We start from the raw sequence: 14,323 nt of genomic DNA, 5'->3' as shown, positions 1-14,323 counted from the left end.
TTAAAATAAATCAGTTGATGTTTATTATGATTTGTTTGTACAGGACCCTCCAATTCACCCCAAACTAGTTGTCCTTAATTTGCTTCAAAAAGACTTTGTTCCTTTTTTGCTGAACTACATCAGGGAACAGACTAGTGAGATATTGACCCATGGACCAGCTACTCCTGCTAAAACTCCAAACTCCAAGATCTTGAGAAATTCTAATAGCTATAGGAACCAACGGACAGGATCTGAGAAAAAGTTCCACAACAGTAGCTGTCGAGGACAACTTTTCTTTGATATAGTTCCTACTGGCTTGCAGTCTCCAAATTCCAGTATTTCTGCTTCAGAATTGCACGGATCTTCAGCTGTTAATGGGTCAAGTGAACTGAATTCCAGTAATGATCTCTTAAATGTGGATCTCAGCACTAGCCCAAATGTGGGTTCAAGCCCTATTCTTTCTCGCACTGAGAGACGATCTACTCAGAAAACAAACTTGGGGAGTTTTCTTGTTGCTGCCCCTGTAAGGAGAAGCAGAAGAAAAGGGAGCAATTGTACAAGTGGTTCTAGTCGGCCAATGGGACACGACCTAGGAAGAAACATGAATGATGAGGTAAAAAGTGAAAGTTCTTCATTGAGACAGAAGAAACTGAGTGAAATCAATCTTGTCTCCACTTGTTCACCATCTGACCAGCTTAACTTACATGACTTGGAGGAATTCCCACCCATGAGTGCTGCTGGAAAAATAAAGTAAGTCTCAGTTCTCAAATCTCCTTGGTAATTCTGATGAAAAGGAAATGGCCTACTTCTGGGATGGCAAGATAACTTTGCAGGACTTGAAGCAAAGTTTTCTCTAGTGTGATGCACTGCAGGATTCAGGATTCTCCTCTATGTTATTTAATGTCTATATGAATACTCAAATGCCGCTCAAATATATATGTACAGGTAGTCCTTGACTTACAACTAGTCATTTAGTGACTTTTTGAAGTTACAATGGCACTGAAAAAAGTGACATGATTGTTTTCACACTTGCAATCATTGCAGCATACCTATGGTCATGTGATCAAAATTTGGGCGCTCCCAACTGGCATGCATTTATGACAGATGCCCTGTCCCGGGGTCATGTGATCACCATTTGTAATCTTCCCAACCAGCTTCCTACCAGCTAAGTCAATGAGGGAACCCAGATTCTCTTAATGACCATATGATTCACTTAGCAATTTCAGTGATTTGCTTAACAACTGTGGCAAAATATAGGGCAAAACTCACTTAACTGCCTTGCTTAGCAATGGAAATTTTGGGCTCAATTGTGGTTATAAATTGAGGACTACCTGTAGCCACGTCAGATTGAGTATGGGATGGAATCTGTCAAAATAAGTTTAGATTAAAATCCCTCCAAAATGAATTGCTGTATGTCAGCAAACACTCAAGAACAGGCTTATAGTTTTTCTGGAATGGAGTCATACTCATGATCCAGTTCATGATCCAGCTGTCCTATTGGATTCACGGCTATTTCTTAAATAATATCTGGAGGTCATGACCAAGGCCTCTTGCCCATCTTCAGCTGATGCACTAGTTACTATTCTAACTGGATCAGGATGCTTGGTGAAAGTAACACCCCTGCCCTGATCACTATTTGGTTTGATTACAGTAACACATTACATGGGCTATCTTTGTCAAGAACTGTAGCTCCTGCAGAACACAATGGCTACTCTGGCTTGCGTGTCAACCCTATGGCAGAGCTTACACCAATGATAAACTGCAGTGGTTATTAGTAGCTTTCAAAAACTGGTTCTGACTTACAAGGCCCATTATGGCACAGCACTATGTTACTTCTTCCACCACTTTTCTAGGATTGAATCTATGTCCATCTGGTAAAAGATGTCTTGAGGGCCTGTTGGGGATGTGGAGCAGACAGCAGGTCTTTAAAGTTGCAAACTCCATGCTCTGGAATTCTGTATTCCCACAAGTCATGCAACTCCTCTTTCTCTTAACGTTTTCTGAAGCTGTCAAGATTATTGACCTTAGCCAGTTGTTCTCTGGTGTTCATGTTGGGAGATTTCTTTTTTATTATTATTTATGTGATGCTTTACTCTGCTGCATGCTGCAGAATCTTTGATAAGCTCTGTTAAATTCATAAATTAACTTTCCATGGTCTGGGTGGACCATCTCTCAGAATTCTCACCATTGACTGTGCTTTCTGGAAAAGGAAATCAGTGTCTTTACACATTTACACCAATTTTATGTAAATGTGATCTAAAATTGTGCAAATAATGCAAACTCAAGTAACTGTTGAAGGGTCACATACAACACTGCAAACACTAGGCAAGGCTAGATTAAGCAATACAGAGCCTGAGAAATGCAGAGGTCAATTTTCAGGTTTCCTAGTTATAGGGCTAGAATACTTAGCCAATTAACTTATCTTACTCTTATACAATGGTGTTCAGCTGCCAACAAAAAGCCTTTGTTGCTTAACATATTGCACCTTACCTGGAAGGAGCTGCTGTCTTTGGCAAGCAGAATGGCTATTAGTAGGGAAAGTTTTTGGCCCCAGATGAGCAGTGATTAAAATTTCTTTGCAATTTTGCACGTGTAAAAGCTCTGATTTTTCTTTCCATAGGCATTTATAATAATGCAATTACTGGCCTTAGTAGCTCCTACAAAGACAGATATTCCTTCTTTTCCCTACCTCCATGGGGAATGAGGGCTCTTATGCAGAAACCCCCAAAGAAGTTTAATTTCACAGCTTTTCTTTATATGTCCAAACATGGAATGAAATTAATATAGCTAAAAATGGCCAGAGCCTGTTAAACTCATTTCATAGACTTGCAAAGATAAAGCGGTATAAACACATGAGCTGATTAGCAGTACCTTTCTCCTATCCCAGGGGTAGGCAACTTCGGCTCTTTTATGACTCATGGACTTCAACTGAGCCAGCTATGCTGACTCAGGAATTCTGGGAGTTGAAGTCCATGGGTCATAAAAGAGCCGAGGTTGCCTATCCCTGTCCTATCCAAACACCTTTTCTCACTTCCAGACTTATGTTGGTTATTTGGCTTCAGTGTCCTTACAAATGCTAAGATTTTAAATGGCCTTTTCCTTCTCTAGAATTTTGCTTTGCTTCAGGTGACTGTGTTTAATAGATGCTCATTTTAACAGCTAAAGCGAAAATATTGATCAGATTTCTATGATATTACATGGAATATTATATCCTTTTATATAAAATCTATTCAGTTAACAAAATTATTTCTTGATACGTATACATATTTGATAGGGACGTGGTGGCTCAGTGGGTTAGGACGCTGAGGTTGTCGACCAGATGGTTGGCAGTTTGGTGGGGCGAATCCCGAGTGCCGCGTAACAGAGTGAGCGCCTGTTACTCGTCCCGGCTTCTGCCAACCTAGCAGTTCAAAAGCACATAAAAATGCAAGTAGAAAAATAGGGACCACTACGGTGGGAAGATAACAGCGTTCTGTGTGCCTTTGGCGTCTAGTTATGCCGGCCACATGACCACGGAGACGTCCTCGGACAAGCACTGGCTCTTCGGCTTTGAAACGGAGATGAGCACCAGCCCCTCGAGTTGGAAACGACTAGCACGCATGTGCAGGGGAACCTTTTACCTTTACCTATACATATTTGATAGAATAATATAGAACAATGTTTCTCAATCTTGGGAATTTTAAGATGTGCGGACCTCAGTTCTCAGAATTCCTCAGCAAGCTGGCTGACTGTGGATTTTTGGGAGTTGGAGTCTACCATCTTGAAGTTCCCAAGGTTGAGAAACACTGGTATAGAGTTTAGGGTATTGGACCACGATAAAGAAGATCTAGATTAAAATTAACCTTCCACAATGGAAGTTCCATGAATTACTTCGGGCTTGCAGACTCTTGGGCTTGTCATGGAAAAATATTGAAGGGAAAAGTGCTGACTACACTAGCTTGAGTTTTTGGAAGGTAATGCATTCATTTATTGAATAAATAAATATATTAAATATTGAGTATTTTGCAAGTTGCCAGTAGATGGCTACAGAATATCGTAGATTTGGATTATTTGGATGAAAAAGGAAACTTTCAAGGGACTACAGCAATATCTATTATGAAATCTTACTGTTCTTGGAGTTTTGTATTGTAGAAAAAAGATGAGTAAGGAAGAATGCAATTAAACTATAGAAAATAATGCATGCTATTGAAAAAAAGGAATACTGAAACCAACATTTTTCACCATCTACAAAATACAAGAATCCTATGTAACCAATAAAGTTGCATTATGATAGATTTGGCATAGATAAAAAGTATTTCTTCACAATTCTGTATTTGTGTCAGGACCCACCTCAATTCACATCTTAGGAAATAAGAACTCTTGGATGCAAGTTTAGTCCAAAAGGAAAATGTTTACTAGGATGGAATCGATTGTGGCAATACAAGACGGAATCTAACAAAGTTACATTTCAATCCTATATAAAGCATTCCCATTTCAGCCCCTCCCCTCATCCATTTGGTCAGGCTCTCATCATTTGCTTAGGTGTCGGGCCCTTCCATGGGAAAGGGAACTCTCCTTGGTTTTATGGTTATTGCTTTCCTTTTTAGTTGTAAATGAAGATGCAATCCAGATCTGTCTCTCCCCCTCCCTCCCCCAGTTCAAATGTTCCCTGTTGTTTGAAGATCGCCTAAAGTCTATCCTCTGCCCCCCCCCTTCGGAGAGATGGCAGAATCCCCAGAATAAGCACATTGTTCTACCTATACATTTATGAAATGTGATATAAATGGATTCTGACAATTTGTTCTTCACAGAACAAAAAAAAATTGCAACTATAATACGTAGCAAACATATTTATTAAGAATATATTCTATTTCCAGTATCAGAAGCAGTATATATATATTAGTTTCAGTTTCTTCAGAATGGAAAAAAAGAAAAAAATACTATTGCACCCATATCCTATTCACATATTTCTCAAAAGCTTATTAGTCACTGGGAAAGAATATTGTATTATTAGAACCTTGGCTTGAACCATCAGGTATCTTCTTTTTTCTTAAATATTGAAAGGTTTACTGTCTCTTGAACAGATTTTCTCTTTGGTTTTAGCAAAACCAAACCATCAAGAAGAATCAATCCGACTCCTGTGAGTACTGAGAGAAGTCTGTCCAAGCCCAAAATGTGTTTCACTTCTACACCTGTTGGCAGTTCTCAAGTTCAGTCTGGAGCAAGTTCTGAGAGCCTTACTAATTCTCAGGGGATGAACTTAACTTCTATCACAGGAAGTCTTCAGGAAGAAAGAGAGATGTTGAAGAAAGAAAGGTAATAGAATTTGTGATCTGGTGCCCAAGAGGGAGAGAGAGAGAGAGATGCACTATGTGCTGAGAGTGTGATTTCAGGCATTTCTTAACGGAATGGGACAACCCGTTGCGGCAAACTCGCCAGGGCCAACTCACTGCCAGACAACTTGACATGGCCAACTCTCCACAGGACAACTCACTGCAGGATAATTCAACAGATCAATTTAATTATTTAAAATAATTTTTAAAATATTTTAATTTTTGTCATTCACATTTGATTTGGTCCCTCCTTTGGCATCCTTTCTTTAATAATTCTAACCCACTATTTCTACGATATTACTGTAACTCTTGTCCCATGGCAAGTTACACCACCACCCCCGTCGAGGTGGCCGTGGCGAGTTGGCCATGGTGAGTTGCTGTAAGCCCATTTCTTAAAGAAGTAGAACATCTTACATATGTTTAAAATGACTTCTCCATTGCATTTAATAGAGATGTGATTTACAAGTTTAAAATATTTTCCTTGGTGTTTTTTAGATTTGTAAGTAACTGGGTTTATTTCCAGATTTGGTCCATAGTATTATATAAACAGATCCTGAAGCTAAAACTCAAATACTTTGGCCACCTAATGAGAAGGAAGGACTCACTGGAGAAGAGCCTAATGCTGGGAAAGATTGAGGGCAATAGAAGAAGGGGACGACAGAGAATGAGGTGGCTGGATGGAGTCACTGAAGCAGTAGGCGTGAGCTTAAATGGACTCCAGAAGATGGTAGAGGACAGGAAGGCCTGGAGGAACGTTGTCCATAGGGTCGCAATGGGTCGGACACGACTTTGCAGCTAACAACAACAGCATTATATAAACATACTGTTTACAAATACAGTAGGAAAGTGCAGTAGAAGTATTAAGAAGTTTCTTAAAAGACTTTGCATTTTTTTAACTTCTGAATAAGTGTCTGAAATAATCTAGCAGATGTAGTAGAGAAGGTAATCTTTTAGCATTTTTATGATTTTTAATTCTGTGGCCATTTACTCTTTTTTGTATTACAGATCTAAATTATTGCATCACACGTCTTCCTCTATAAGTTTATCTCTGGATTCTGGCACACCCACTAAATCTAATGTTGGTTGGAATGTGTATCTCCAAACTGAAAACCAGTCAGTAACCTCTGCTGATGTCAACAAAGTTACTTATAGAAAACAGCTGGAACACCTGGCTGAGCTTTATTCCATTTGCATAGCAGGTAGCAAAATTGAAACAGATAACACTGGGAATTTCTATTGATTTGAGAGAATAGTAAGAATGATGATATGTGCACATAAATTTAGTAGAAATGAAATTTCAAATGAATCTTGCTTTGAAAAAAACAGTAACTGATAGAGTATAATACTGTTCTTATAGCAAACTTTTAGGGGAAAAAACACCTATTATACATCACCCTATTAATGATAAACATATTCCGAAAGCCGAGAAATCAAATTCTGCACAACTTAGTTTCTTTTAATTAATTTATACAAATTATATACATTGACTGTCACTACTGCAGGCAGTGCTCAACTTATTTATTTATTAAATTTATTTGCTGCCTAACTCACTCCTGCGACTCTGGGTAGCTTGTGACCATTCTTTCAACAACTGTTTGAAGTTATGATGGTGCTGAATGAATGGTGGTTACGACTAGTCCTTGAAGTTCTGGCTTTGCTATGCTGCCCTTCCACCCTCATATGCTTTCCTTGAGCTTTGCCACATCCCCACTGCTACTCATGCAGTCCAGTGGTCCCTTGCCACACCTCCCTTGCCACTTGTGCACCCTTGAGGATCCTCCGGAAGCCATGCCTCCCTCCCATCCCCACACAATCTGCCCAAGCCTTGTCATACTTGCTCCACATCCCCGTGCACCCCTTGATCCTATCTTTGCCCAGCAACCAGCCCAAGCCTCACTGCGCTCATGCCGCCCCCTCAAGCTGCCCATGCACCTGTGAATGCCCTGTGCAAGCAAGCCAGCAGGAAGTAAATGGCTGCTGCCTGGTAGGAGACAGGGAGAGTGACTTGGGATTTATGGAACAGAATACAGGTCAGACCTGAAATGAGAATCCTTGGACGTTATACATAATGTGCATATTATAGCACATACGATAGTGAACAATGTTAGAAGAATTCTACTAAAGAAAATAAGGGATATTGGAAAAGTTTCATTTAAGGAGACAGAACAATTTGTTTTTAGCTTAAATATTGCTCATTATGATGCCGCAGAAGTTATAGCTTCTCACTGTATCTAAAAAACTGAGAAATTATGATTAAGGTCTTACTAGGTGTGTTATAGGGACACGGTGGCTCAGTGGGTTAGGACGCTGAGCTTGTCGATCAGAAGATCGGCAGTTTAGTGGGTCGAATCCCGAGTGCCGCATAACAGAGTGTAGGAGACACCAGGCAGCAGCCATTTACTTCCTCCTGACTTGCAAGTCACCTGGGACTTGCAGTTTCTACCGACTTTGAATGTGGGAAACCAGCAGGAAGTTGCAAGGTTTAGTTAACGACAGCAATTGGGATTGCAGGGATTGGTGTCGTAATTTGAGGACTACCTGTAATAAATCTTGGCTTATGAACAACAGTGGTTAAGCCAAATGCAAACCAATTATATTGTTGCATGTTGTTTACACTAGAACAGGGGACTTCAAACTTGGCCCTTTTATGACTTGTGGACTTCAACTCCCAGAATTCCTCAGCCAGCATGCCTAGCTGAGGAATTCTGGGAGTTGAAGTCCACAAGTCATAAAAGGGCCAAGTTTGAAGACCCCTGCATTAGAATACTATATTAAGTCATAATGTGCCTGGAAGGTTTTATCTTAGCATATTATGTGATATTTTGGTCTATTAGGTATGGTTTAGTATTTATACAAAACAGAGTGTTTATGTACAGTAATTGTCATTCTGTTTGACAGGGAAAGTTAGTACCGAAACTTTGCTCAATGAGAATGAAAAATCCTGATTAATCCAAGTCATGGATTAATCATATCATGCCTGAATTATTACAGAAGATGATAGCATTATGCTAAAATGACTTCTTAAAATGTCTGATTGTATAACACATTTTTCAGCTTGCAAAAAGGCTTTGGAAGAAGACAGGCCTTAGGTTAACGCAGGGAACTATTTTATGAATGGCTGTGTTCCCTTGAGGCTAGTTTCTTGGGAGTGGTATCCAGCCAGAGCTGAATGGGGATAGTCATTTTCTCTTCAAAATACTTCTTTTTCTCCTTTTCCAGTTTCTTATGCAGGGGGCAGCTTCTGAAACTATCATAGGTTACTAGCCATTTGAATTAGGCAAGTGCAAGTCCTTAATATTTTGGTGTAAAATAATGTAAAAATAATAAAAACAAACTCCCCCCCCCCTGAAAGTCACATCAGTCCGTTAAAGCAGTTTCTTTTATTAGATAAAACCAATAAACCCTAACATCTAACTTTAAATTTAGTTTTAGCTATTTTGATCAGTGTCTTGAAAGGCATTCTATGTTGCTTCTTTTTAAAATATAAAAGTTTTTTTTATCTAAACACAGGTTGATATGATTGTACATTTCTTTAAAATACAGGTAGTCCTCGACTTATTTTGTGACTGTTTAAAGTTACAGCAGCACTGAAAAAAGTAACTTATGGCCAGTTTTTACACTTAACGACCATTGTAGTATCCCCACGGTCACATGATCAAAATTTGGATAGTAGGCAACTGACTCATATTTTATGATGGTTGCAGCGTCCTGGGGTCATGTGATCACCTTTTGTGACCTTCTGACAAGCAAAGTCAGTGGGGGAAGCCAGATTCACTTAACAACCGTGTTATTAACTTAAGAATTGTAGCGATTCACTTAACGACTGTGGCTAGAAATGTTGTAAAATGGGACAAAATTCACTTAACAAATGTCTCACTTAGCAACATAAATTTTGGGCTCAATTGTGGTTGTACGTCGAGGACTACCTGGTAATGGACACCAGAGGGAACCTTTTGAATGACTGCTATTCTTGTTTACTTTCTTTCTTTTTTTTTGCAGAAAACCTGGTGCCAAATATCTTCTCAGAGCTTTTCTTTGTATTGCAGCTGCTAACAGCAAAGGGAACTTCCTTTACGGAAGACAGGGAGAGTGACTTGGGATTTATGGAACAGAATACAGGTCAGACCTGAAATGAGAATCCTTGGACGTTATACATAATGTGCATATTATAGCACATACGATAGTGAGCAATGTTAGAAGAATTCTACTAAATAAAATAAGGGATATTGGAAAAGTTTCATTTAAGGAGACAGAACAATTTGTTTTTAGCTTAAATATTGCTCATTATGATGCCGCAGAAGTTATAGCTTCTCACTGTATCTAAAAAACAGAAATTATGATTAAGGTGTTACTAGGCGTGTTATAGGGACACGGTGGCTCAGTGGGTTAGGACGCTGAGCTTGTCGATCAGAAGATCGGCAGTTTAGTGGGTCGAATCCCGAGTGCCGCATAACAGAGTGAGCGCCTGTTACTCGTCCCAGCTTCTGCCAACCTAGCAGTTCGAAAGCACGTAAAAATGCAAGTAGAAAAATAGGGACCACTACGGTGGGAAGGTAACGGCGTTCTGTGCACCTCTGGCGTCTAGTCATGCCGGCCACATGACCACAGAGACTTCCTCGGACAAGCGCTGGCTCTTCGGCTTTGAAACGGAGATGAGCACCGGCCCCTAGAGTCGGAAACGACTAGCACGCATGTGCAGGGGAACCTTTACCTTTACCTTTAGGCGTGTTATGTTGCATGTAGCTTTCAACTATGGTTTAACATGCATTGTTTGAAAATCATTAACCCTAGCTTCCCAATACATATATAATAGGAAGCCATGTTTAACATCTAGATTTCTGGCTTATTTCCTCATTAGGGCAACAAGAGTATTTAAATAAAAATTCTGAGCAGTTGGTATTATAAATGTTACAAAGCTCTTCTCAGCTACCCCCTGAGAAGAGCAATATAACATTGTGTAATTCCTTTGGTAGTTATTCCTCCTAGGTGTTCAAGGTAAATGGCAGTCCTGGAAGGAGTGTCTTTGTTCTTGACCAGACTGAACTCTGTGGAATGAATTCCCTCAAGTGCTTTTTCTTTCTTTCCTATTTTGTTTACAGATTTGATTGAGAGGCAGTACTTTCACAGTATACACAACTGTGTTTATTTTGCTGCACAAGTTTTGGATTATCAATTTGAGTAAGTGCAATGATTTGGCTGCTTTCATAAGAAAGCAGACACTCCCACACCTGGTTTTCATTTCAAACTGTTCGTAGGCTGCCTAGGCTTTCCTAATATTTTGATTATGTATTTATTTAACATAAATTTTTCCCTTTATATCACACAACTCTGGGCAGTGTACAAGGGTCAGAACAGCAATCTTAGCATATAAACAGCTCACAGCTATAAAAAAAAATAATCCAGAAGAGAGGAAAGATAGCTATTGTTCTTTCTCCCTTGGCATCAAAGCCCCAATTAGAAGGTTTTCAGAAGCTTTCTAAAACTCACAAGGGCAGGATGTTTGTTACTCCCGGCATAGATTAGGTGAATGGGTGACAGAGCTCAGAATACAGACGGTCAGTGGAGGATATAAAGAGTAACAACGCAGTGGAATTCATCCTCTTTGCATTTAAATATAATATCACAATGTGCTTTTTTTTTGTTGACTGCTGTTGTCTTGGCAGAATTGTTTCTCATTTAGAGAAAGGGACCCTGAAGCTCCTTGCTGAGAATGACCGAATTGCATCTTTTTCCTTTGGCTTGCATGAGAGGCTAACGGCAGCCTATGAAAACACAACAGCCAAGGTAATACCAAGCAAATAGGCTTTGAAAAATTTCTTGGAAATTAGTTCCTGAAGACAAAAAAGATTGCTTCTTCAATATCCTTGTTATTGTTGGTAGTGCCTGTGTTGTTTATTTTCTTGAAATATTTTTGTGCCATGTAAGTGGCAGTTACAATTAACTGAAGAATAACAGAATACAGTAGCTATAAGAGCAGCACATTTTGTAGTTTAGGGTGCTTAAAATTTGTCCTCCGATTGCACTGCTACAAGTTAACTTAACAACAATAACAACAACTTTATTGTCACTTTGAACGTACACCAATCAGCATACATCAAGATGAAATTTCGTTGCATACAGCTCTCAAAGGGCCACCACCTCCGATATACACTCCTTGTTCGTGGCTTCCAGTTGAATTTTCAGATCGTCCATTTTAATCTCTAGGGAGCGAACGATGGCAAAGAGGACAGATGGAAACAGCTCCGTGTGGATTAGCCCTCAAATTAAATTGTTAGATGTTTTGTGGCAGCCATGGCAGTTCCCCAAAAAGGTCATCAGATGGGAGCAAAGAGGCTTCTTTGCTCCCACTGGTGGGTCAGGGGTCCCCGGCCCCTGCAGCCCCATTGGCGAGAGAGTTTTATGGTAAGGGAGGGGCCGAGACCCCCCCATAAATACCTCTGCTCAAGGGGCTGCTCTCTGCTTGCTCTCTGTTCTTTGTTCTTTCTTCTGCTTGCTTGCTCGCCTATCCACGAGCTCAACCCAGGCACGGATGCCTCCATGCCAGGGAACTCTTTCTATTTACTTTATCGTTAAATAAAGCTTTGAATGATTGCATTCCTGCGTGATGCCTTTTACTTGGAAGCACCTTAACGAATCATCGACCTCGTGAGACCATCTCACATAAATTGAATTCCTGCACGACAACTTCGCCTCCTTTCCTTTTCCTGATCCTGACTCTTCCACCTTTTCCTTAAAGAGGTCTTGCTTCTTTTCGCCCCTGAAATTATGTTTTAGCAATGAATCTAAGTCATAGTAAAGAGAACAGATTGCAATTCCAACTTTTAAGGCTTGTTTCTGGATTCTTGGCTTAGAGAGAAGTGCATATTGAAATGGAGAACTGCTTACTTACCATTATGTGCCATTAACAGGTTTCTCTCTGGTTGCCTTCATGTGTGCAGTCAGTTTCCTTTCAACCAGAAACTGACAATCGATCTAACTTTTCCAGTGATAAGGCATTCCATATATTCAAGAAGCAAAGGTAAGAACTCTTTGTTTCTCTTCATCAGAGGCTACAGTAATAATAAACTTAATTAAAAAATAATTAACAAGTTGTAAAATTGCTAAATTTGAACATATGAACATTTGTTTATAAGAGAATAACTTCTTATGGAACTTATATGCAAGTAGAATAATATAACAAATTATGATAATTGTATTTTCAGATATTGACATTAATATGTTTACCTCGTTCAATAGAGATATTTTTTATGAATTGCTGCGTGAATGGGAAGATAACTTTGAAAAAACAGGTTGGGATTTTGAGAAATGTCTAGGAGATAGGATCAGGTAAGAGCTTTTAATTCAACAATTGAATCAGGATAATTTACAAAAATAGCTATAAGGATAATTAGAAAAGAGTCCTTGTACTTCTTTATAGTCCAGTAGGTGATAACTAGTGATTATTTTGGAAAGCATTGGAGAATATCTGATCAAATAATAACTACCAAGATTTACAAGAAATCCCTAGATATGTAACAAATTCATATGGTTTGAAATTATAAGGTCAGAACTTGTAAGAAGCAAAGAATCACCCATATTTTTGATAATGAGAACAAATGAAATGTAGTCATGTATTAAGAATTTGTTAAAGAAGAGATTTAAATATGAGGGAGGAGAATCCATTTCTTCACCAGTGGGGGATTGCATTGGAACATGGACACTACTGTAATTCAGTCCTGGTTAATATAGAGCAAAAAAATTGGCTCTTTCTCTTTTTGTGACTTTATGGGATGGAGTATAAATATTAAAATACATTTAGAAAAGTTGTAGGAGGCTTATCAAGTCCCTCTCCCCCCCCCCCCCAAAGTGGAATACATTGCAGTACTTCAGTTTTCTGAAAATAACTCTCATCCACAGAAAGAGTGAGTGACTGACCTAAGGTCACCAAGTGAGCTTCCAGGATGGGGTGGAGTGGGGGGAGGAAACCAGAACCAATATTTCATAGTTGCAAATTACTCAAGTTATTTAGAGATTTTCTTAGTACCCGTAGGGATTCTAAAATAGTAATTCCTGATTTATTTATAATAAGTCACTTGTTTCCTGTTTTGCAGAGTTATGATGGCGCATCTTTCAGTAGCTTGTAACTATAGTCACTTTGCCCGGCTCTTTCAGAAACAACTTCTTCAGGTAGGTTTGTGGTTGCATTTTGTTTAATAAATAAAGATGGTTTGCTTTGTAATAGCAAGATATTTATGATAACTAAACTTTTCTATGGTTGTGGGGTCCTTTGTGTTCTCTGAGCAAAATATTGTTCTTCTATCTCCTTATTTTTTTCCCTTCTGTTTCAAAGATGTGTAAAGGACCAGTTGGTGGAGGCACAAGTTGGGGAGATACCCCAGACCAGGATGTCCTTAACATGTTAGGTCCAGATAATCTGAATCGACTGAAGAGGCTGCAAGAGAGATTTCTTGTTCCTCAGAGCATCAGAGGACCTTGTCCTCCTCCTTCTTTCCCAGGATGCCAACAGTTTTTCCGGGACTTCATCCTCAGTGCAGGAAGGTGAGCTGCTTTTGCCACTTAACTGAACCTGTGTATTACCAAGCAAAAGCATTTAATAGTTTTGCATTTGGTTCGGGCAAGTTTTTTAAGTGTGCAACACAGTGTGCCTAGGAGGAATCCCCAAAGGAAATTTGTGCATAAACTATTCTGGCGTTCCCATTTCTTAACCTGTTTATTGGCTTTATTAGTAGAATGATTACAAGGGAAGCCAGAGAGATTTCATAATTCTTCAAAGCAAAATAAGATTGCATTGTTGTTCAATGTTATTGTGTGGTCTTATTGCTTACTTGAAGTTTGAAATAATGTATTTGGGCTAAGCTTTTTTTATTTTTTTTACAATGGATATGGGCAATGTGTAACAAAGGAATGTGAGAATAGCAAAACTGTATTCTGCAGTTTGAAGTGCATCTGTAATACCTGTCAAAAATGATTTTGCAGTATATATCTACTATTGCTCTGGTAGGTCTCGGTGTTGCTCCGCTGTTGTTAAAATG

The 14,323-nt window shown here is 39.2% G+C and overlaps 1 protein-coding gene across 1 annotated transcript in view; it reads left to right on the top strand.

The window, feature by feature from the left end:
* CDAN1 (codanin 1) overlaps positions 1-14,323 on the top strand; it is a 36,668-nt gene that overhangs the window by 5,515 nt on the left and 16,830 nt on the right. The window contains exons 2-11 of the mRNA XM_081316899.1: positions 44-729; positions 5,062-5,274; positions 6,297-6,490; positions 9,291-9,410; positions 10,391-10,469; positions 10,955-11,075; positions 12,200-12,309; positions 12,528-12,617; positions 13,382-13,457; positions 13,621-13,829. Coding sequence (XP_081173025.1) covers positions 44-729; positions 5,062-5,274; positions 6,297-6,490; positions 9,291-9,410; positions 10,391-10,469; positions 10,955-11,075; positions 12,200-12,309; positions 12,528-12,617; positions 13,382-13,457; positions 13,621-13,829 — 1,898 coding nt within the window. The remainder of the gene's footprint in view (positions 1-43; positions 730-5,061; positions 5,275-6,296; positions 6,491-9,290; positions 9,411-10,390; positions 10,470-10,954; positions 11,076-12,199; positions 12,310-12,527; positions 12,618-13,381; positions 13,458-13,620; positions 13,830-14,323) is intronic.

This window comes from Vipera berus, assembly GCF_964194415.1.
Source record: "Vipera berus genome assembly, chromosome: 1".
NCBI classification, from domain to species: domain Eukaryota; kingdom Metazoa; phylum Chordata; class Lepidosauria; order Squamata; family Viperidae; genus Vipera; species Vipera berus.
Note: the sequence above shows the minus strand (reverse complement) of the source record. Positions and strands in the feature narration are given on the sequence as shown.